Consider the following 25,859-nt stretch of genomic DNA (forward strand, 5'->3'; position numbering starts at 1 on the left):
GCTGGAATTGATGACAGTGTCAAGATACATTGTGAATATCTTGTAGTGGAAAATTTACACAAAACCCGTAATTTTATTCTCCAAGTAGTATCCAGCAGAGTTATTATCTGTGTAGATCCTGTGGAAATGCAAAAAAGAAAGGCCCATCTTAGGATTGCAGAGAGAAGGTGTATTAGGAAAATAGTCAGTGTGAATTGGAAGAGGATTAGTGCCTTCAACATGAGTTCCAACTTGCCATTCCACATTATAACTTGTTTCATCTCGTAGCTTTTTTTGGTTCAGAGCAAAATTCAGCTGAGAAAATAAAAGAACAGGTGAAAGAAGAGTTTCATAACTTTCTGAACAGCATGGCGGCAAGCTGGTATGACATGGGCATACAAAAACTGCCACAGTGTCTACAAAAATTCATCGACAGAAATGGTGATAATGTCAAAAAATAGCTAAATGTTCAAGCTGTAAACTGATATAAACCATTGTAGAAATAAACAGGTCTATTTACATATAAAAAAAATAGGAGACCTTACTTTTGGGATTACCCTCGTACAACATGAACAGCAAGGGGCCCAACACACTTCCCTAGGGCACACCTGAAGTTACTTCTACATCTGACAATGACTCTCCATCCAAGATAACATGATGTGTCCTTGCCACCAAAAAGTCCTCAATCCAGTCACAATTTTCACTTGATTCCCTATATGATTGTACTTTTGACAATAAGTGTAGGTGCAATACTAAGTGCTTTTCTGAAATCAATAAACACTGCATATACCTGGTTGCCTTGATCCAAAGCATTCAATATGGGAGAAACGTGCAACTTGGGTGAGAAAAGTGAGCATTCAGCTTCATCTGATCTATGTTTTGGAAAACCATTGCTGGTTAGCATTGAGGAGGTCTTTCTGTCCAAGATACCTCATGAAGTTTGAGCTAAGAATAAGATTCTACAATGAATCAGTGTAAAGGATATTGGACAGTAGTTTTGTGGATCACTTCTACTACCCTTCTTGTAGATGGGATGACCTGTGCCTTTTCCCAGGAACTGGGCACAATTTTTTCTTCGAGGGATCTACAATAGATTGTAGTAAGAAGAGAGGCTAACTCAGCCACAAATTCAGTATTGAATCTGACAGGGATTCATCAGGACCTGGAGCTTTGTTCAGTTTTAACAATTTCAGCTGTTTCTCAGCACCACTGACACTAATACTTATTTCATTCAGTCGTATGAGGATTAAAGTGGGGCAATTCTCCTGGATTTACCTTTGTAAAGGAACATTTGGAAACAGAGTTAAGCATTTCAGTTTTTGGTTTGCTACCTTCAATTTCAGTTCCTATCTCATTCATTAGGGACTGAACACTAACTTTGGTGCCACAACAGCCTTTGCATACAACCAGCTTTTCTTTAGATTTTGTGACATGTCATTTGACAATATTCTGCCATGGTAGTCATTGAAGACACTACTCTTTGCTCTCTTCACAGCCAAATGTGTTTCATTCAGTATCTCTCTATCTACAGTCCTACACATTGTTTCACACCTATTCTGCAGTAATCTCTGTTTCTGTAGAAGTTTCTTCACAGTGTCTGTATACCATGAAGGTTCTCTCCCATTATGAACTGTTCTACTGGCTACATATCTACCCAGTGTGTGGTCAACTATTCTATTAGACTTCACCCAGAGTTCCTCTACATGCTCCTGACCTGCCTGAATGTTTCAGGTTCCTCATTGAGATATGATATAATTGATTTTTCATCTAGTTTACTCAACATATATATCTCTCTGCTGTCCCTTGTATTTTGGTTATCATTGTTGCCACAACTGCATCATGGTCACTGATACCAGTTTCAATGTGGACATCCTCAAAGGGGCCAGATCTTTTGTTGCCATTAGATCCAATATATCTCCATCATGAGAGCATTCATAAATATCTATTCTGGGTAGTTTTCAGTGAAGGCATTTAGTAAAGTTTCACAGGATGTCTTATCACACCCACCACTAACAAAATTGTAATTTTCCTAATTAACTGTTGGATGATTAAAGTCTCCACTGATCATTAAAATATGGTTGGGTAACTTACATACAAAATGAAATGAGGTTTTCTCTGAAGTTTTCTGTTACATCAGGAGATGAGTCTGATGGGTGATAGATGTATTGAATTATCGTTTTATGCCCACCTCTGATACTAAGTCTTGCCCAGACGATCTCACATGTAGCTTCAATTTCTATCTCTGTGGATTTGAATCTTTCATCTACTGTGACAAATACACCACCTCCATTTCACATTTGTCAGTCCTTTTGATATACGCTTAAATTTTCCCTGAAAATCTCACTGCTGTCCATTTCAGGTTTCAACCATCTTTCTGTATCTAGTATTATGTGAGCTTCACTGCTTTTCAAGTGCACTTCAATCTCTGGCACTTTGTAGGGAATGCTTCCGTAGTTTACCATTAGAATTTTAATGCCGTCACCCGTGGGAAGCATTTCTTTCAATCTTATATTAATACTTCTGGATTTCCTACTGTTATTGTTGTCTGGATTGGTTGGGGAGTTGCCTAATCTAAAAAACCATTGTGTGCATCCCACACACAGTCATCTACCTGAGTAGCAGCCTTTGATTTGTAGTGCACATCTGACCTATTTAGGGGGACCCTACAGTTCTCAACCTTATGTCATAAGTCCAGAAAGTTGCAATCTAGCTTGTTACAGAACCTTCGAAGTCTCTGGTTCGGTCTTTGTACTCGACTCAGAACCAAAGATCCACAGTCAGTTTTGGGGAAAATGCTGCAAATTGTGAGCTTTGTTGAAACTCTATGTGCAAGGCTGATCTAAACCTCTCTGAGTCACTGGAATGACCAAAGAATGACCTTGGAGCCCATATCACAGGCATCATTTGTTGCAACTTTGGCCACAATCTGCAGTTGGTTGCACCCTGTTCCCTGAATGGCTGCTAGAATAGCCTCTTCAACATGATGGGTGAGGCCCCCAAGCATACACACTGAGGGCACCTTGTGTCCTTTCTGTCTCTTGTTGCCGTTTCCCTGAGGGGTAGAATCTATTGCCATATCTTTGAACAGCCAATGATTAATAGACCCCTACTCTTTTGCATTTGCTTCCTCCTGACACCGTACAAAACATGTTTCCTCAAAACAGGTGAAGTGAGTCCCACTGGCTCAGTTCCAGTTTCAGTGAAAGACAGCACCTCAAACTTGTTGGTTAGTGGGATCAGTACAATATCTTGAGTCCTTCCTGGCCCCCATCCACCCTGTACAGGGTGCCTAGATCTATGATTGACATACCACTCACAGTCAAGTGGAGGGGTAGTGACAGATTCTGTTCTTTCTACAGAGGAGACAGGATTCACAGGAGAGGATAGTACTAGAGGTACCTCTGGGACCTGTATCACAGGTGCAACGATTTTCAGCCCCAGCCAGGCAGTAGTCAGGGCGATTTCCAGCTGTTTTCAAATGTCAACCAACTCATCCTGTGTTGAGAACAGCATTCATAGCGGGGTAGCATTTTGGCTGGTGCAGTGTATTACAAGGCAGTGACAAATAACTTTAAATTAAAATTGCAGATTACCTTTTAATCTATTGCGCTAAAAAGTTGCTAATTCCCTATAAGAATTGAAGCAGATACATAAAACGAGATTTATATTAAGGCAAGACAAAAACCTGTGTTTTTTCCTAAAACATTTTGATGTTAATTACAATTGTTGCCAAACTCGAAAGCAGAGTTAATTTATGATAAATGCAGATAATATATAGGAATACTCCTCTTTAAGGGAAAACTAGATGTAACACAGTTTGTTAGTTAGAAAATCTGCTACAGTAACTGAACTACAAACACCGGTTTGTTACAAATTGTTACAGATTGCTCATAGATTATGCAAAGGACAATGGCAACTTCCAAAAATTCTCAAAAATGCATGTTTATTTGTATTGATATATGAATACTCTCGGTGAACTGTGAACCACAAATGCTGATTTGCTATGAATTAAATTTCTTATCCAAAACACTCGTACAGCTAACTTAAGAAAACATAGTTTTTTAAGTGCCGGAAAATTCTGAAGCTAACCTATAGCTCATGTAAGTGTACAACAAAATTGGAGAAAAATAGTTTTGAATGAGGACAGGCCTACAATCCTCAAAAATTTTAAAAGAGCACAGTTTAGTTTAAACCTGCAATTGATGATAACAGTACTAGTTAATCACAGCACTTGCGAATGTTCAAAATTTCACAATGTATCATAATACGAATGGATATTGATACCATCAATGAGAGATTACACAGAAGAAGTGATGTCAACAGTAAAATATGTGAATTTAGAACTTTAAACAAACACAAGATTTTGTACAAATGGTCCCACACAAGGGAAAATTTGTAAGTCGGTTTTTATGTATAAATAAATGTGCATATTGCATAGATTTTTCACTTAGCTGACTCTGTGCACACTTCCACACAGGCATGCCGAAGAAGAACACTGCAGCATAAGTTTATCTCAGTGAAAATCGCTAAAATGTGCAGCACCAACAAAGCATGTCTTCTCCCTGTTGCAGCTAACAGTGTTGATGAAATCAATGACATTCTGCAATGATGTTCGATGTCATTGTAAGTTGATGTCAAATATAAATTCAGATTTGCCCCAGGAAGTGTATTGGGAGCCTTGCTGCTCATGACACATATTGATGGATTTAATCATGGAGACAAAACTACAATGGTACTAGTCCCCATCCCCACCCCCTGCGTTGCCCACTCCAAAGTTGAATTTATTGAGTTGTATCTGTCTCTGTCATTCTGGAAAGGCAACAAGTACCTTTAAAGAGTAAAAGTTCCTTTACTTGATCTCCATTAGCCACAATTTCTTCAGGGATTAGCAACCCAAATATTTTGTGCCTTTTGCCCTCCAGTACTTAATATTTTAAGATTAAATGTTGTGTGGTTTCATCCCTTAAACAACATATTCTTTCTCTATACACATCATGAGCATGTGTTTCCTGAAGTTCTGTGGCCAGTCATTAGACCTAGCATGAGTACAATCTGCCTCCTGTTCAAGCTCAGGGTTGCAGAGCTTCCCCTAAAACATGGTTTCACTGTCTATTTTTGAGTTTCAGTCCCACATTCTATGTGCTATCTTCTGATCCAGCTATATAGTTTAAATTTTATCTTCACCATGGTGATGGTTAAGACATGTTCCAGTCCATCAGATAGAGTCATGTCCTAGCAAGTCTATCATCTAGTTCATTACCACTAATTCCTGAGTGACCAGGGATCCACAGTACCTTTACACTAGTGCTTTTCCCTAGCCTCAAAGGGATTTCATGGCATTCTGCAATGACGTTGGATGTCATTATAGGGGCTGATAGAGATTTCAGAGCTGCTTGGCTGCGTGATTGAATGTAGATGCTATGTGCCTTGTAACATGTACATAGATTCTCCTCCAGGTGTGTTTCCTATTGTTATGTAAAAATGTTTATTGAAGCAACTGGAAGCTATGGTATAGTCAGCCAACATTTCCCAAAACTTTCCTATGTTTACCTCATTCATAATATTAGCATGGGACTGTGCACATCCTAAAGATTTCTAATTTTTTCAGTGTTTTACCTGTATGTTCCATGCTGCAGCCTCCATTGTAATCCAAAGATGTAGTGGGGATATGTCCAGCATGCTCCCCAACAGTGCAGTGGCAATGCTTCCAATTCCATTCATTATGGCTAGGCAGCACTTCCTCATGCTCAATAACAGCCACCTTCTGTTCTGCTTTATTCCACAGTACTGAAGCCCTGTAAAGTATCATAGGTTGTATTACAGAGGTGTAAATCCAGTGAATGTTCTTGGGACTAAGACCGAGTTTTTTCCACATGTCCTAGCATACATAAAAGCACCTGTGCCTTTGAACATATATTCTATATGTGATCGATCCATATTAGTTTTGCATCCATGGTAACTCATAGGTAGGCCTACTGCACAACAGGTGGTAGAATTTTGTCAGAGAGCTTAAGCTTCCAGTACGTGTCTGGGAGATGCTTTCTTGTGTGTTGTAGTACAACAGTTTTCTAGGACTAACCCTTAGATCCTGCTTCCTACACCAATTTTGCACAGTGTTCAGAGTGCATTGCACCAGTGTTCTAATGGTACTTGCAGACCTGTGTTCCCACAGTACTTGCAGATTTGCTAAGTATTGCTATGATTAAATCATCTGCATAGTCTTCGCAGTAGTGGTACAAGACTCCATCTCATGGGCATCTTATAGTGGTGTTGATCACCCACAATCTTCACATCTTTCATAGTGGTTTTTAACTTTTGTGTGCTCAGCATAGTCTTAACTCAACTACATGAAGTGGTCTTGATGCCATGCACTCCTGCAGCTTTAACCATGGATTTGAAGGTCATGTTGTTAAAAGTGCCCTCAATGTCCAGAAAGATTAGAGCATGATTTCAAGATAGGGTAGTGCTTTTTCCACCTTCTCAACAAGTTGGTGATGTACTGTTTTGCATTATTTGTTTGGTTGATATGTGTGTTGGTTTTCATGTTGAGGAACCTCAGTTAACCTTCTTTTCCTAATGTGTACTTTAACCAGTTTTTCTGATGTCTTTAAAAGAAATGAGAACAGATTGATTGATCTCATTTAGAAGCAATGAGGACAGACTGATTGAGCTCATATCCTTAGCCTTGGTATGCTCAGTTTTTCCTGACCTCAGAGTGAAAGCAATCTTCACTGTCCTACAAGCGTTAGGAATTACTCCAGCAGCTAATCTCACCCCAGTCTGCATAGGAGTGTGCTTGTTACAGTGGAGCTGAAAGATGCCATCTAGGCACAGTGATTTGGACTATTGAAACATTTCCCCCGACTACTGTTTTTTCTTGAACTCTAGATTGGCAGATTCCTAGTTCTCCCGTTGGTAACTTGCAAATCAGTACCTCACAGGGGCTGAATATTGATCTGGATCCTCTGCCTGAGTGCATTTGAGATGAATGATTTTTGAGGAACACTTCCAGCATCTCATGTGCTGACCTAGTATACGCACCATTCTCCATTCTTGGTGTAACTCTTGAATTTGTTGGTAACTTAGTGTTAATTTTGTGAAATATACCTTCAACCTCATCACAGAATAACTTCCAGGATGACTGTTTTGCTTGCTTAACAACAACATTATATTTAGATAGGTCTTCTCTATATTTTGCTCACTGTCCTTTCCGTCTTGTAAAGTTAAACAGTCTTACCTGCTTTCTTTGCAATTCCTGTTTGTTATGCCTTCAAGATATAGTCCTATTTGTGTAATTATTGGTAATTTGATGGTTTTCTAAATACGAGCTTATAATGGTTGCTGTTACTTCATCTGCCATTTCCCCTACTGCATTTTTTTATAGGAGTTTTAACATCAGATAGATGTATACTTAGATCTTTGCTGTACGAATCTTTGTGTGTCTTTCAAGGATTTCTTTGGACTGTAATGTGTTGAGCATTCATTTACACCTTAAATGTAATACATATACATGTGGTCAGATAAGGATAGTCCCATTACCACATGCCATTGTTTGACGTAACTAGCCATTATAACTATACCAAAAATTTTATCAGTTACCCATTCCCTGATGCTTAACCCCTATTCATGATCTCCAGGCTGCACTCTAGTAAGTACTCAAATAGGTACTCACCTCTGCTGCTGATACAACTGCTTCCCTGCACTACATTGTAGGCATAGGCATCAACACAAACCAGCAGTTGTTCAGTCGGCTGAAAGAAGCCACCTACCAGTCTCTTCACTTCCTGGGATGGAGGAACACTGTCCTTCTAAGGCAGTATGCTGAAGCCAGTACTGTTTCCCCCCTGTTCACTTCCTTATGGTGTCTCTTTCTGGCATTCAGTAGCCCCTGGAAGAGAAGTTTGCCATCAGTATAAATGAAATTTGGTTTTTAAAGGAAATGATGTTCTGGGAGTTTTTTGATTCCTTGCATAAATCAACTTCCCTCCAGTTCCCTTGAGGCCTTTATGCCCTCTATGTAATGTTCTTGTATCAGGGAAACATCCACGTCCAGTCTTCCCAGAAGATGGCGAAAGGCAGCAATTGCCCCTTACTGTGCAGTGGGTTATCAGAAACACTTTCAGTTGCCAACTTGCTGCTGTTGTCACCTTTGATGCCTTTAATCACCCTGACAGTCAGCTATGGAGAACCCTAAACATAGATCTTACTTTTTCTTTGCTTCAGGGATGTCTCTCCACTTTCACCACAAGACGTTTGCTTTCAGTTCCAGCTTCATAGTTAATGATTCTAAAGTACTCCGTCGAGACTTTCTGGCTCTGTCAACCTTGGATGTTTCATCACCTCCTGACCAAATGCCCTTTTTTGACCACTTTCGTTCTAATGTATGATTGCTGTCTGAGTTATTGGTCGTTTTAGTGAACGATGCGTGGGCTGCCAACTACGTTTTACTTTTTATCCATTGTAGCAATATGGTGATGGAATCTCCGGTATCCCTACTGCACATTTTGTTAACCTTTCTCCAAGAGGAAGCCCTTTTCTCAGCTCTCTTTCCTTCCATTGATTGGGCTAAACATTAGTCATTTTAACTCCTTTTTCGTATTAGTATTCTAAGGTTCTGATATGGGCGCATATAACCTTAGGTGTTTTTGCATCCTAAAACAAAACAAGCAAACAAACAAACAAACAAACAAACACAGTACCAAGATTGCTGTTTTAGCAGTATGGAACAGTTCAACTGCTGTCTTGACCAGCAGCTTTGCCTCATTCTGTGGATTTATCTTGGGCTTCATCTCCTTCAGCCAATCTACTGTCCCCATCCCCTCACAGACTAAGATGAGAGCACCCTTGTCCACATAGACCCTTCTGAATTTGGGGCCTTCATTTGTGTCCACATTATCTTTTTCAAACAGGGCTATCTGGACACTCTCCCCTTGCTGTGAGATGATGTTAACAAGGTGGAAATCTTGTTGGGTAATTGCCATCCTAAAATCAAGACTGCAGTACTGTAGGCCTGACTCCCTGTTTCCTGCCTCATTTTTCTGGGTGTATTTATCCTGTGAATGTGGAGTAACAGATTCATCCCTCATTCTCTTGCTCCCTGTCTTGGAAGTAGATGGTGCCTGTTTCCCGTTTCACTTTGAGACAATCTTTTCTTGGGGGTGTTAGGTTCAATACCGTTTAGGTCCATCCATTTGTTCTTAGTAAGCCTTTTTTCCTCATTTTTCTGAATATTGATCTGGTCCAGCTTCTCAGTAACATTTTCCAGTGCTGTAACTGTCCCCTTCCCTGCAGAAAAAGCTTCCATCAGATCACTATCCGATGTCTGGGTGTTTGAGGTATCTTGAATGTCAAGTTTCTCATTTTTTTTGTTTTTTTGTTTTGAACTGTTTTCTCCATTTGGTCCAAGGGCCATAGGAGTATTGGTACACACCAGCAGAGACCCACACTGGTGTACAGCAAATTAATCAGGAGGTCACCTGGTATCGTTGAGGCTCCATTCATTACACATCATGCCCTGTGGCATATATCCACAACACGGAATGCGTCACACTTTGGGTTGGGCAAATGCTTGTGTTTTATCCCACTTTTTCCATCTGTTAATATTTTCGTGTGAATGGCATGTCCCAAGAGGGAGTACTTAACCCTCAACTCTGAAAGGATCTTCTTTGCATGGGGTCACAGTCCACAGACAAAAGCAGAAGCACTCTTGAGGGGATGACTCATATTAATGATCTGACAAACAAAATTAATTCCCAGGCTTCAGTCCAATCATCTGTAGTGAAATATCAACTGATACAATGGGAATTATCATCAGTTATGCCCCTTTTAGTGATTTGAAGAGTATTATATATATGTAATATGAAAGTAACTTGTAAAACAAAATTCCTTTTCGGAGAACTATGCTATAGTCAGGTTACTTCATGAGACAAAACCAAATCAAACACTCTTGGTGTAATACGGGATGTTCGTGCTCGGATCATTGCTTTTTGTGATTTATGTAGATGCTTTATCTAACCTGATGCCATGCAATGCCATATGCAGATGACACCACCTTTGTTGCAGTTAATAGGGCTGTGGACACACTGAAGCAGAAAAGTGCAGAACAACTCAGTATATCCATTATATGGTTCAGAGCAAATGAATTACAAATTAAGCACTCTGAAACTGTAAAAATTCTTTTCAACCTATGAAGCAATGATGACTGTAATGCCTCAGTTAAGCCTCTTGGCATTCTTCTTGATTCAAAGTTAACTTGGGAAACTCACACAAACTATGTATGCAAAAAGTTAACCCAAGTCACCTGTCTGCTAACTAAACTTAGAACTTATGTGATGAGTAGGTTACTGTAAAAATAATCAGTTTTTGACAATATAATGTAACTGGATACAAAAAAGTCTACTCACGATGTGGCTGCAGAACATGCACATAAAAGAAGGTTATACTTATGCAAGTTTTTGGAGCCAGTGGCTCCTTCTCTCGACAGAAGGGTGGAAGGGGTAGGAAGAGGGGTGAAGGAAAAGGAGTGGAAAGGTTGAGGAAAAGGGGTAGATTTTGGAAAAGTCATTCAGAACCGCAGGTCAGGGGAGACTTACCGAATGGGATGAGAAGGAAAGACTGATTGTTGCAGACTGCACCAGACAAGATTTGAGAACCTCAGAGCTGAAAGGGGGGGGGGGGGGCATGTAACGAAAATGAAAACATTTATTTAATAAATCGTTATAGTCATATTTATTAAGGTACAGATCTAAAATTTTGCGTGTGCAAAGCAAAAGAGCTGTATTTTAATAGAAAAATATAATAAAATATGCAGGATTAATATTTTGCCAGTTTTTTTTTTTTTTTTTTTTTTTTTTTTTTTTTTTTTTAATAAAAAGCCATAACTCAAATTCTAATGATGCATTTAATCTGAAAATTATAAGACCACTGAAGAACAGTTATTAATTTATGGTACAGATTGTATCATTAACAGAGTTTTTAATTTTACACATCCAAAATGAACTGTCTTTTCTACATATAATCATCTACAAATCAGAATTAATTGCAGGATCTCATATTTTTTAGTTCCAGTGAGACACGAACGCATGGAAAACAGTTCCTGAAAATTTCATAACATTAGTGCATATACTTTTAGGGAAAAGGCTTCTAATAATGGAAACAATGTAAAACAGAGAAAATGAGGTTTAAAGAGTTTCTTCTCATACTTCTACATGTAATAAGCTTACCTCAATTTTAAAATCCTCCATACTGATTCTCTTCATCCTACAGATTTCTCTTCTTTCCTCTTTGAATCTGCCTGGCCTGTGTTTGCAGGTAAGACTGATCTGTTAGCTTTCTTGACCCTGCTCTTGTCGACGGTGTAAAATGCTTTTGTTGTAAACACACCAGAAACTATACCAACTCTCTTCATCACTTCAGTTTTGCCATTGTTTCTGTTATTGTAACAAAAAACTGCATCATAGACACTTAATTTGAGAGCTTCAAGTACACAGAATATCCTTTTTGAGGATCTAATCCAAATTAATTATTGAGGCTTTCATTTGCATTTTGTGTCTTTCTGTGAAGAAACTTCCTCAATAAATCAGGGTTTGCAAGAAACCTGAATGTGGGCTTAATTGCATTCATAACAGGTTCTGGAATGAGTGTTTATGTGAATACGTCTCATTTCTCTTGTTGGACTTACACCAATCACCTTTTGGACACAGATTGTGCTTTGGTGTTTGGTCAGTGGATAGTTTGTGGAAAAAAATTGCCCACATAGCACGCCTCATTGCCTCTAAATTGTATGTGTTTTTCGTAATGGCTTTCACATAAAATAACTGAAGAGAATCAATTTATTTCAGAGTAAGACTACTTTTTTCTCCTAGTGGTTTTCCATCCTCAAGTACGTCACCTTTCTTCACTTTCAGCAAGCGACGAAGCCTACCACCAAGCCTCTTTTGGATGTGGCCAACACATTCCAACTTTTCTATTGTTGTGTTGTACGGATCTTTATCTTTTACAGCTTTGAATGAAGAGGAGATATTTAATTTATCTAACACCATACTGGTCCTCAGATCTGGAGAACATCCTCACAACTGCAGCAGCCTCCATGCCCCCACTTGAGCCACAATAATTTTTAGAGCATGCTACTGCATGCTTTTCTTGCCACAGTTTCTCACTGTCTTCATTGTTGGACATTCTCATTGTTGCACACTGGTGGCAGTATTTACACATTTCTTCATCTAAAACTTTACCTGAGTCAACACCAATAGCAGATGCAACTCCATACTCAATAAATTACCTCCTTCCCTGCCCTGTCCAAGGCATCTCAGAGCATATGCTAACCTAAAATTCCTTTCATAGGTACCAGTGTCAGTTTTCTTGGAGGAGGAAAATGAAAGTTCATAGCCACACGAATTACGAATTAATTTAAAATCGCAAGCTATTCCCACCCTTCTTTCTTCAACAACAATCATTCATTCCTTATTTTTACAGTTGACTTATGAACATGAAACCTTATAGCCTGGTAGAGAAGTTGTAAGTCAATAAGTCTGAATTCAGTAGAATTCATATTAGCATCATTCATGCACCTGTACAATTCACCTATCCCAAGTTTCAAAGCTGAAGCTGAGAGCTTATGTTCTTCATTTCGCGCTGCCTCCTCTTTTTTGATGGTAAACTGATTTTCATGATCCACCGTTTTCTAAACACAGTTTTTCCACCACCCATTATGCATAAATCTTGACTTCCATGGAAAGGTTTGTGTATTCAACCTTCCACCTACTAATACATGTTGGTATTGTCAAAACGTAAATAAACCACATGCAAGAAAGTTTTCAGGCAAAGATATAGATGCCAGTCAGAGATATAGATGTCAGCCACAGATATCGATAGAAAATAGCCTTCACACTGAAAAAATTCCACTGAAGCAAACAGTTTCCCAAATGTCGGAAGAGGTGGGAGTGACTGCCAGTGCATAGTTAATCATTTTAACAATTTAAAGGCATTTCTAAAGCTGCTGTCACGATAAACTTCAGACACAACATAGATTAAACTGTGTAGATCAAGAAAATAATAATTTTGAAAAATTTATTCTTTTGGACCAAAATCCATTTCATCCCCCCTTAAAGGTGGAAGACAGGGTAATATGCAAGACAGAGATTACTGCTAAAACAGCGTTCATGAGTTAATAAGAGTGTAAAGCTAAGTGCATTGTTCATAGAAGAGGTGTCTACTTTTTGCGGTCTTCCTCCTACTTCTTTTATGTACAATGCACATAGCTTTTCACTCCTAAATCCCTCCTGTCCTTTTACTTCACCCCTCTTCCTTCCCCTTCGCCCATTCTGCTGGAAGAAGGAGCCAGTGGCTCCAAAGGCGTTCATAAGTATAACCTTCTTTTATGATCATGATCTGTCACTGCTTGTTGAGGACAGGCTACTGCTGAATTCCTATTACGCCCTTTTTCACAGTCACCTCACAGCCATTAGCTGCATTGCTGGAGTAAGAAAACATGTATCATACAGAGAATACTTTAAAGAATTCAAAATGCTGATATTTGCATCATTGTTAAGTCTCAGTTGTTTGGTGCATATTGAGGAAAACTAAGACAGCCATCAACTACAAGAGTCTATACATAACTATGCTACGCATCAAATGCCGATGCTGGACGCCCCTTGGTTACTATACTTCAAAAAGCTCCAAAAAAGTTACATGTGCAGAGGGACACAATTATTTAATATGTTACCACCAACAGCACACAGTGCATCACTGAATGTCTTCAGAAATATTACAAAAAGCTAGACTGAAAAAAAAGCCTTCTGTATGATAGAAGAACTTAAAATATGCAGTGAAAATGATCAGTGTACTAAAACCTCTGCATGATGTGACCACTGTACTACATCAGATCTTCTGAAACTATTATGATATCATACTGGTGTGCTGTATTTTCATAATGCATTGTTAAAATGTTTTTCTCAATATGTGTATTATGTTACACATAACTGTTTCTTCTTTTGTCATTCTGTGTGAAGCATTTATATTTAACGATAACCAAATGTATTCAGTATAAGGAATATATGTTCTTTCATATGTATAACTTATTACGTAGCTATACAGTTTATGTAAAACGATGACATCAATTGTATGTAAAAATTGCTTGAAGATGGATCAGTTAAAAAAAAAAAAAAATTCAGCCTCCTCTTTGTTATATTAGGTACACTTCATGGAAAAATGATTATTTTTCATCAGACAGAGGATCAAGCTGGCTTTAGAATGATTCAAAGCACAAAAAAGCATTTAAAAGCGGTAAGGGAAATTATAAAAAGAACAATATTAATTGCTGCTTTACAAGAGATTTTGAGGATCTTTTTTGAAATACTGTAGGAATAGCCCTGTAAAACAAGGTGTTGAATGACTCTAAGTGAGTATATTGAAGAGTATATTTTTGCTACAGCTTCCAGTAGACTTCAAGACAATAGAGGGAAATTGGGTATTTGATGAAGAGACATGCAAAAAGATTCTGTGTCTTAATGTTCAGAACTGCTCTTGGCAACCATAGAGATATTTTTGAGAGCTGTAAATTGGGAAATTAAGAGAGAATTCATATCTTGACCACCAACATTTTGCTAATAAAATTATACCGTCTGTCTCTAGAGTAGACTCTTCAACGGCAAATGAAAGAAGTGATAAAACAATTTGAATGTAGGCCTGATAATCAGTTGTAATAACTCTTGTATAATCAACACACTGAAGAGAAAATTAATATGAAACACAGTGAAGTCATAGAAAGTGTTGATGAAGTTTTGTATTTGGGTAATTTACAGTCCACAGCTAGGTGGATGAGAAAGAAACAGTTAGAAGAGTAAAAATGGCCAAATATTTACAAAACTAGATTTACAGTCTGTCTCAAACATTTACTTTACTGTCAGTTTATATCACTGATTGTGACTTTCGGCCAGGAGACATGCAAAAAACCATTCCAAAACTGAATGTTTCTCAGTGTATAACAGGGTAATGGATATTTTGAGTCACTAGGAGAGACAGGAAAACAAACAATACCAGGGATAACCATTTGTGAAAGATGATATTACAGTATTAATGAAATGAAAACTGTGCAGCACATATAGCAAGGCAGATGGGTGGTGGATGGTGACTGTGTAGTTCAGCAAACTACAGACACATACACCAATGTAGAATATGTCCTGCAAGATGTACATTTGAGGGTCTGATGTGTGCAAGCTCTGAAGCTGTTGCAATTTCCAAATACTGGGCTGGAAGTCTTTCCTTCTCATCCTGTCTCGTAAGTCTTGCCTGACCAGCAGTTCTGGGTGGCTTTTCCAAAATCTACCACTTTTGCTAGACCTCTCCAGACCTTTTCCTTCACCCCTCTTCCTTCCCCTTCAACCCTTTTGCCTGTAAAAGGAGCCACTGGCTCTGAAAGCTTGCCTAATTGTACTCTTCTTTTATGTGTGTGTTCTGACACTGCTTGGTGAGTGGATTTTTTATCTATCCAGTTACATTATACTGTCAAAATTTGAGTTTTTCAATTGTTATAAATACTGTACATTGTACTTCGTGTTTATTTGGGGCCAAAAAATTCCACTTACCTTGTACATCTTATACCCTTTCTCCACAGTATCTCTTACTCTCAGATGCATATCATGGGAAGACATTTTTTTTGCCATTTGCATAACTTTTTTAATTTCCACCCTTTTACATAATATTTGTAAAATCACAAGAGAGAATCATTTTAGTTCATTCCATAATTTTGTACCTTTTGAACAGGTTTGTGAAATTCAGAATGTCAGCAGTATTATTCTTCATGATTTAAGTGGATACAGTGAACTTCATACAGCAGTGAGTGAATTAATAAGAGACGTCAAAGAACAAATTTCCGAGCAGTTTGATAACTGGACAAGAGATGTTGGAAGTGCTGTACATACAAGGAAGCTGAGGTATTTATAATTTTTATTTTCGTTAACTGGAGTTGTAAAATTTATTTTTATAACTGAGAAAATTAATTTTCAGCCTCCAGACAGATCAACCAGTTGTGCATTTTGAAGGCAGGCTAATGAGAGTCAACTATGATTATCGATTAGTCAGTCTGATACATGAAGTACGTCAACTTTCAGTACTAGGATACAAGATTCCTTCTCATGTTCAACAGACAGCTGAGTTAGCAGCAAGTTTCATGCGTCAGGCAAAGGCTCTTGAACAAGTGAGTGTATCATGCTTTCTCAAACATTTTTGTTCATTTCTTGCAATCTTCCTTTTTCAATTTGTTCTCTAAGGAAACGTTTGTATACTTGCATAATGTTTAGTGGGACATGTTTTTTTATTTTTATTTTTGATGGTACAAGAACTTACGTGTAAACAAATACAACTTGGGAAATGTTACTAAAAAAGGAAATCTTCAAACTGCATTAAACATGGATTAACCCTAGAAGAGCAGAAAAATTAAGCCTAGAATAACAGAAAAATTTCGCTATTGGAATAGTTAATTATGGTTTATTTTGACTACCGCATAAAAATTGTTATATTATCAATGTCAAATTTATTTTTACAGTAATGAGCAGAACATAAATGTGTGCTTATTTTTCTTTGTTTATTTAAATTATGAAAAGTTTGTTCCTTATTTAGCAGTTTAATAATATGGCATTTTCAAGTAAGCTGATCTTCTCCTAAAACTCTGTCTTTATCTGTAATTTTTTGTGAGTTTTAAAGTCGTCCACCCTGACCACATGTATCCTTCTTGCATCAGCTACATCCTCCATGTTGCTGCTAGAACTAGGAACTACCTTGTACCTGTCGTCGATTGTTCTACTGATGGTGCACTATTAGATCTACATCTGTATATACACTCCGCAAGCCACTGTATGGCATGTGGCAGAGGGTACTTCATACCACTACTAGGGATTTTCTTTCCTTTTCCACTCACAAATGTAGCAAGGGAAAAATGACCATCCACATGCATCTGTACAAGCTCTAATTTATGTTATCTTATATTTGTGGTCCTTATTTGAAATGTACATTGGTGGCAGTAGTAGTGTTCTGGAGTCAGCTTCAGATGCTTGTTCTCTAAATCCTCTCAATAGTTTTCCTCAAAAAGAACATTGTGTTCCCTCCAGAGTTTCCCATTTGAGTTCACAGTCACATGTGTTGATCAAACATACCAGCAACAGATGTAGCAGCCTACCTCTGGATTGCTCCAATGTCTTTTTTTAATTGGATCTGGTGCATTTCCAAACTAACAAACAGTATTAAGGAAAAGCTTGCACTAGTGTTCTGTATGCGGCCCCCTTTACAGGTGAACAACACTTTCCAAAAATTCTCCTAATAAACTGAGGTCAACTGTACATCTTCCCTAAAACCACCTTAGAGAGCTCGTTCCATTTCATATCACTTTTCAATGTTAAGCCTAGATATTTGATCAATGTGACAGTGCCAAGCATCTTGCTACTAATTCTGTATTTGAACTTTATGGGATTGTTTTTCATACTCATCTGCATTAACTTACATTTTGGTACATTTAGAGCAAGCTGCTATGGATTTCACCAAATTCAAATTTTGTCCAAGTCATCTTGTATCCTCCTACAGTCACCAATGATGACACCTTCCTATGTACTGCAGCATCATCAAGGAACAACTGCAGATTGCTGCTCACCCTGTCTTTCAATTCATTTGTGTATATTGAGAATATGAGCAGTGCTATCATGCTGGGGGCACTCCTGATGTTACCCTTGTCTCTAATAACACTCACCATCGTGAACAATGTAGGAGGTTCTTGTACTTAAAAATTCTTCAAGTCACTCAAGTATCTGGGAACCCCATACGTATGCTCGTACCAATGTTAACAATTTGCAGTGGGACACTGTGTCACATGCTTTCTGGACGTTTTGGAATGTTGAATCTGCCTGTTGCCCTTCATCCATCATTTGCAGAATATCATGAGAAAAGGCAAGCTAAGTTTTGGATGAGCAATGCTTTCTAAATCAGTGCTGATTTGTTGACAGAATCTTTTCCATTTCAAGGAAATTTGTTCATTTTATATTTGAACTGAAAATATGTTCAAGAATTCTGCAGCAGACTGATGTTAAGGATACTGGTCCCTAATTTTGTGAGTCCATTATGTTATGTTTCTTACATACAAGAATCACCTGCACTTTATTCTTGTTGTGTGGGACTTTGCACTGGTCAAGAGATTCATGATAAATGCAAGCTAAGTAAGGGGCCAATGCCATAGAGTACTCTCAGTTAATCTGAATTGGAAATGCATCCAGGTCTGATAACTTATTTGTTTTCAGCTATTTCAGTTGCTTCTCTAAGCCAGGGATGCCTATTACTGCACCCTTCGTATAGGATTCTGTACGACCACCAGTCGATGGTATACTTGTACAATTTCCTGTGTGATTGATTTTAAAACACGAAAGTTAAAACTTTGGCTTTCCTTTTGCTATCTTATGTTGCCCTACCAGATTGGTCAATGAGTGACTTGATAGAAGCCTTTGAGATGCTTAGCAGTTTTACGTAGGACCAATTTTCTTGGATTTTCGGGGAGAATTTTTGCTCAGTTATGATGGTGGTAGTTGTATGCTTCACACATAGAACTTCTGACAGGTGCACAAATTCCTATTAACTTTTTCCTGTTGTCATTTACATGTTTGTTGTTGAACCAAGAACACAACCGTTTGCTTCCTCAGCAATTTACAAATGTTGCTGTTAAACTGCAGTGGATCTTTTCCATCCTTAATCCACTTACTTGCAATCCATTTATAGAATTCCCATAATTCCAGTACATCCATCATACTGGAGCTAAATGATTTCAATTCATTTTCTAAATTGGATGCTAACAACTGCTTATTTGCTCTTTTTAGCCAAAATTCTCTCCTGGCCTTCTGGATCTATTTATTAACATTAATTTTGATTTAGATTTAAAATCAAATGATCAGAAATTTTTGTTACTGTGTATTGAACTTCTTTCTGAGCCACGAACAGCTTTAAAAATGTCTAATAAATGTAATTTTTTCCCTCTAGTGTTGTAGGTATGGACATCACTGCTCTTCTCAAATTGTAAGGGACTATTTATGAGGAAATTCATTAGTCAACATATGTATTGTGCCCGCACAATTAAAATGCCTAGCTCCTTGAAGAGGTACTTGCACGACGTTCTTGGTTGAACACCACATGTTATTCTTACTACTTGGTTTTGTCCAATCAACACTTTCTTCATTAAATGAAAAGTGAATGAACCAGAAAATTATTCCACAAGACATTATTGAATGAAAATATCCAAAATATGTCAGGAGGTTAATTCGTTAGTTTCCAATATTACCAATGATATGAACTTACATGTTTCAGAACCTCAGAAACATGCTTCTTCTTCATCAATACATAATCCAGAAATTTGGAGCATTCTACCATACTTACTTCTGCTGTGTTGGTATGATTTATTTGTTGTACAGAACTGAATATAGTGTGTGTGGTGTGTCGGTCCCCCCCCCCCCCCCCCCCCCCCCCCAGCCCCCTTTTTATTTATATTTTATCTTATTTATTTTTTTAAATAGGAAAGTTAATTTTATTAAAAAAACAACCTTATGCTTGTTTGGAAAATATCATTCACCATCTCTCCTGTTGTTTTATCCATAATGGGGTTTATTATAACACTAATATCACCTGCAAAAGGACAAATTCTGCTTGTTGAATGTTAAGTGAAAGGTCATTCACATCTATAAGAAAAAGGAATGGACCCAAACTTGAACCCTGTGGGACTCCCTTTATGATTTCTCCCCAATCCCTAAAACATTTTACCCTTTTGACATTGTTTGAATTATTCAGCACAAACTTTTGCACCCTATTTGTTAAGTATGATTCACACGAGCTGCGTGTGAAGTCATCAGTTCCATCAAATTTGAGTTTTGCTAAGAGAATAACATAATCTATAGTCACACACCTTATAAAACTCGCAATAAATACCATCTGGCAATATTTAATTACTTAAGACTTGTACTGCTGGATGAGTGAATATATACATAGCATCCTCAGTTGAGCAGCCCTTCTGGAATCCAAACTGTGATACACCAAGTTAATTGTTTACACTTAATTTTGAGACTACTCTTGAGTACATTACTTTTTGAACTATTTTGGAAGAAGAATTCAGCAAGGAAATTGGACAATAATTGTATAACTCTCTCTTGTCATCTTTTTTATGAAGAGGTATAACAATTGCATATTTTATCTTGTCTGGAAAAATTCCCTGCACCAGTGATGCATTACCTATTAATTTTGAACAACTTACCGGAATTCTATTTGAAATTCCGTCAACACTACATGAGCCTTTGTGTTTTAGAATCTTGCTATGGAAAGACATGAGAGAACAATGCATAAAGAATTTAAAGAATTAGTCAATGACGAAAGAGCCAAAGATTTTTGTGATTGAAAGATAATTTGTATGGAATTTGTTCTTCTGTAAATCAAGAAGCACTCTGTGCTAAATATGCAGACATAGAGCACGTGATGGAATCGATGGTAATAACAGTAAATTTTTGTGAATTGCACACATTATTACAATGTCAGTTGCAGCAGTTTTTAATCTTACTGAACAGAGAGTATGGAAATGTTACATATTATTGCAAATACTTTATATTTTAGTCAAGGGTCATGCCTGGAATTATTTTCTTATTTAAGACTCACTATTGAGTTTCTGAAGGCAGAAGGAAAGCAGGACCAAAAATTAGAACGTACAGAATGGAGTGCAGACCTCCCACTTTAAGTGGACTTGACTGTTCCTTGTATGATTGTGCTGCTGTCTAACAGCATTCACAGTATCCTGCTCAGACTGCATGGCATGATAGTGGGGAAAGTGTGCAGCCGTGTGACAGAACTCCGCACACGAGTGAGAGCACTGCGTGCATGCAGAATTCTTGGCTGTCCCTGCCCTATCCTCTTGTACTCTCCTAGCAATAATTTTCTGTATATGCCTGCTCCTTACTGAGTTAATATAAGACTTTTCACACGTAATTTGCATTTATGCCAGCAGCAGTCGAGAATATTTTGATTTATAGTGTGTGAGGTTAATGAACATATACTGTCTACTTTTGCTCCATGGTGAATATTCATTCATACTTCTATTTTCTTAGGGTCAGTCACAATGAATGCAATTTGCAAACAGACTTCTCAGAAAATTCAAATGAAAGCCAAAACTTTTCATTTGATAGGCTCTCAGTTTGGGTTGACTTTTGATCATAGCAAAATAATCTGAGAAGTCTTGGACTCTGTCCTATGGTATTGTGTATTTCATGAAAATAGGCCTCTAAGTGTGTCATCTTTCATAGAAACACACTTTGTATGGCTTGCATCATAGACAGACATCATGGCAATCTTTTTCTCAACTCTTCAGTGTAATCCTAGGTATCTTTTCAAAGTAGAGAATATGACTCATCAGAAAGTAGCTGAATTGAACTGATAATGGAATCAACTCATTGGTAGGAATAACTTAATGACATTCATGGATTACTTTCATTCAGATAATGCTGATGATGAATAGGTAATCTTCCAATTATTATCTTATATATTATTAGCATATATCTTGAATGGTGAAGTGGTTCACCAAGCCTGGTGAGGTGCTTTGAATGAGTCCTAAAACAGATTAGTAAATGCACTTTATTTTACCATCTCTGATTCATTCATTATCATATTTTTCCTGACCCAAAAAGCATCATCATTATCAGAGAATTTAGGGTCTGATTTCTTAATTCTGTTAAGTGAGCACAGGCTTTGCATCAGAAAATTTAGAGTGGAAATACATGGCTGAATATTTCTAATGCAAAGAAAATGACTTAATTAATCAATTGAAAATTATATTCAATTAAAATCAGTATGTCTCACCAGAAAACACTATTTTCTAATTTTACATTAAGAACTTAACATTTAAAGCCAAACATTTGTTGTTTGGGTTAGAAAGATAAGAAAATAATGAAGAAAATGGTACAAATAGATGACAATGCTGCCAAAGACAAATGTATGTCATACAGAGCTCTACGTAAAAAGCAGTGCATAAAATTACTAAAGAACGATGTAAGTGAGCAGAGCTGTAAATCATTTCAGTCTCCAGGAAGTGGGTAAATGATACATTGTCATTAATTAGCTGAAAAATTAAGGTATGAAATGACAAGGGAAGGTCAAAGGGTAGCTTCAAAAAGCTGAAAGATTTACATGCTTAATAAACTACATAAAGAGGCACTTGTATCATATCTCAAAGAGGAACTTAAAATATTTACCTCTGAGCAGAGACAAGTAGTGCAAGTTTGGAAGAATAGTCGAAGACAGGTAGCTCAAGTTTGGAAGAATAGTCTCCTATGCTATGGATAGATGTTTAGCTAGTACAACAGTTCGTTTGAGTTAGTATAGATTAATATCCACCACAGAGAGGAGATATTGAGCAGCACATTTAAAAGTAGATGTAAAAATAGGCAGTTCGATTAGCTATTGGACAAAGTCCGTTGTCAGATGTAGAAATACATACACATACTCACATATACATAACTGACACAAACATGGACATTGTCATCTCTGAGTTTCAAGCCCTGACTGTGGTGAGTAATGATGCCAGTTGGGGATGCAGAATAGGTGCAGGATGGAGAGGGAGAGGGATAGGAGGGTAAGAGTGGAGGAAAATGAAGTACTGTGGGGGTGTGCAGATGTGTGAAGCCTCAGTTTGGCTGTGGCCATTGATGTTGACAGACAATTTGTTAATGGCGATGCTCACCTAGAATGCTGTGCAGTGGTTGCAGCTATGTTGATAGACTGCATAGTTGCTTACTCAGGTGGCCAAGCCTTTGATGAGCTAGGAAATTCCTTGACAGAACTGGAGTAGATGAGAGCAAGAGAATGTATGAGACATGTCTTGCATCTGGCTCTTTTACAGGGATAGGGGCCATTGAACATGAAGTTGGGAATAGAGGTGGAGAGATAGTACATGGAGGGGAAAGGATATGGCATACCGTATTTACTCGACTCTAAGCCGCACTTTTTTTTACAGTTTTTGTAATCCAAAAAACCGCCTGTGGCTTAGAATCGAGTGCAAAGTAAGCGGAAGTTCTGAAAAATGTTGGTAGATGTTGCCACAACCAACTTCTGCCATCAAATATATGTAGCACAACACAGGTATGCTTTGCAGGTACAAAGATAAATACTGGTGCCAAAACCTCTGTGTCAGTAAATAAATTAAAAGAAAAGGTAGAAGAATGTAAACATTATGCCATGTATTCTTATGTGTTTGCTGCTATCTCATTTAAACCTTGTCTGCCTAATAAACTATGAAACTAAAGTGAGACAACAGCAAACCTGAAAGAATATACATATCATGGCATGTTTATATTCATACTATTCTTACGCTGAATAGTGATAGTCAGAAATGAAGCACGACAACTGAATAGATTTTTAAATCTTAAGATGACTCTAATTTCTGTGCAGAATGTAACGTACTAAAGGGGCGTCTGCAAAGATTTTCAAATGGAGAAAAATTTTCGCTAAACTCTCGTTCAGAACATCTTCTATCATACGCAGTCTATGATTTGGTTCTTGTTGATTGTTATCAAACAAAGCAGCAGTGTAAGTAGCAACAAATAGCAGTCTCTTGCCATTGTTTCGCTTATGAGACAATTCCTCTCTTTTTTTGTTTTTGTTTTTATTGTAAGCCATGGTAACGCGCACAAAAGCAAGCCATGCCGCGAGCGGCGTCAGCTCGTAAACACTCATTATCAGACTGCGACAATCAATGCATGACACAGTACAATAATGCCTTTTCAGCTTAGAGTGACGTAAATCCCTATAACAAAGAGAACGGCACTTATCTGATCAAAGCAAAATAAGCAATCGATTCAAACCAGACGAAGCACGTGAAAAAGGAAGGCTACTCAAATAAATACGGACAGAGCGCCTGACACATAGCAATGCTGCTTGGTAAAGCTTAACTGTTAAGCTTACGACTCGAACCAAACTACTGTAGCTGTATCTTCATCCATTTGACCTCAGTTGTTTTTCATGTTACAATGGACCAACTTTGTTTCGATTTGGAGGGCAGTCTAAAACTTTTCTCTCACTCTGAATTTTGAGTCTCAAATTTCAGGAGCAGCTTAGACTCGTGAAAAATTTTTTTCCTTGATTTTGAGTCTAATTTTTCAGGTGCGGCTTAGATTCGAGTGCGGCTTAGATCCAAGTAAATGCGGTAGGTTGGGTGAATGTTGGAACACCACTGTGGAGGAGGTGGAGAGGATATTTCTCATATCTGGGCTTCATGAGAAGCAGTTGAAACTCTGGTAGAGAATGTGTTTCATTTGCTCCAGTTCTGGATGGTACTGAGTTGTGAGGAGGGTGCTTCTTTGCAGCTGATCTGTGGGTAGGTGACTAATTTGGATGACAGTGGAGCCAGTGTGTGGAAGATAAGTCTGCTAAGACCTCAGCAAGACCCTTGACATACAGGGAAAGAGACTGCTAGTCACTGCAGATGTGATGACCATATGTGGCTAGGTTGTAAATAAGGGATTTCTTTGTGTGTGGATGGCAGCTACTGGAATGGAGATATCATTGGTGGCTGGTATGTTTTATGTGGACAGAAGTACTCATTGAGCCATCCATGAACTGGAGGTAGACATTGAGTAAGTGGCATGTTGGTCTGAGGAGTACTTGTAGAAGTGAAATGTGGAGAAGGTGTTGAGGTTTTGAAGGAATGTGGATAGGGTATCTTTACTGTCAGTCCTAATCATGCTATCACCAACATACTTCCTCCAAAACTCAAATCATTGTGGTGCAGAATAATACCTGGAGCCCACCCAAGATCATCTTGCAGACATTTATTTAAGGAACTATGCTTAGTCACAGTAGCTTCACAAGACATATATTCACTTATGAAATTTGTTATTAATAACCCATCTCAGTTCAAAAATAATAGCAAACTGCATATGTACAAGGCAGAAGGAAGGACGACCTTCACTATTCTGGGTTAAATCTGACTTTGGCACAGAAAGGGGTGAATTATGCTACCACAAAAGTCTTTGGCCATTTACTAAATAGCATTAATAGTCTGACAGATAACCAGCCAGCATTTACGAACAAATTAAAAGAATTTCTGAGTGACAACGCCTTCTGTTCAACAGATGAAGTTTTACATATGAAGTAGTAATTGTAAAAAAAAGGTAAATAAATATGTTGTGTAAAGAAACCTTATGTCAATCTGACATGTTCCACATTATTACGAAATGTCATATTCGTGATCTATGGAACAAGTATTGATGTAATGTAATGATGATCTTTTAATTTGCACTGCTATACATCAATGTTTTCCCCACTGTGTAATCCCGCCTCTAATGGCAATAGCACATATCATGCAATATATTTCCCATTGTTATTCTAAATGAGAGGCAATTTCAACAAATTAATCTGTGTTTTTTAATTTTAGTTTCTTTAGAAAATATGAAGAAAATGTTTTCATTCAGGAGCTCAATTTATTGCTTATAGTTTTAAAAAATACATACAGTTCAGTAATTTTTGTAATTTCCTTTACTTGTATTTACTAATTAGAACATGTGATTTGGATTTCCAGCCATTTATCAGATGTTTTAATATTTACTTACAGATAGCAAATTTTCATAACACTATTGGAGATCGAATGATACCTTCACAAAGGCCAATGATGTTGGTGGCAGCACGGGAATTGGAGCGACTTGTTCAAGAACAAGGCGATGTCACATGGGGAGATAGTCAAACTGTAGAGGGCTATTTGTCTCGTCTTCAAGCTGCTGTTGAACGTCTTTCACGAGAGAACAGCATTCTTGCTGCTTATCACTGCAATCTTCGGAATAAGGTCTGTTCTGTTTTTTAAATGATGGTTTCTATCACTGCATATT

General features: G+C 37.8%; 1 protein-coding gene across 1 annotated transcript in view; it reads left to right on the plus strand.

Moving 5' to 3' along the window:
• Positions 1–25,859, plus strand: part of LOC124594191 (cytoplasmic dynein 2 heavy chain 1) — a 786,854-nt gene that overhangs the window by 95,072 nt on the left and 665,923 nt on the right. Inside the window, exons 9-11 of the mRNA XM_047132551.1 lie at positions 15,742–15,911; positions 15,985–16,174; positions 25,589–25,816. Of these exons, the coding sequence (XP_046988507.1) occupies positions 15,742–15,911; positions 15,985–16,174; positions 25,589–25,816 (588 nt within the window). The remainder of the gene's footprint in view (positions 1–15,741; positions 15,912–15,984; positions 16,175–25,588; positions 25,817–25,859) is intronic.

Source organism: Schistocerca americana, chromosome 2, assembly GCF_021461395.2.
Source record: "Schistocerca americana isolate TAMUIC-IGC-003095 chromosome 2, iqSchAmer2.1, whole genome shotgun sequence".
In the NCBI taxonomy this organism is placed as follows: domain Eukaryota; kingdom Metazoa; phylum Arthropoda; class Insecta; order Orthoptera; family Acrididae; genus Schistocerca; species Schistocerca americana.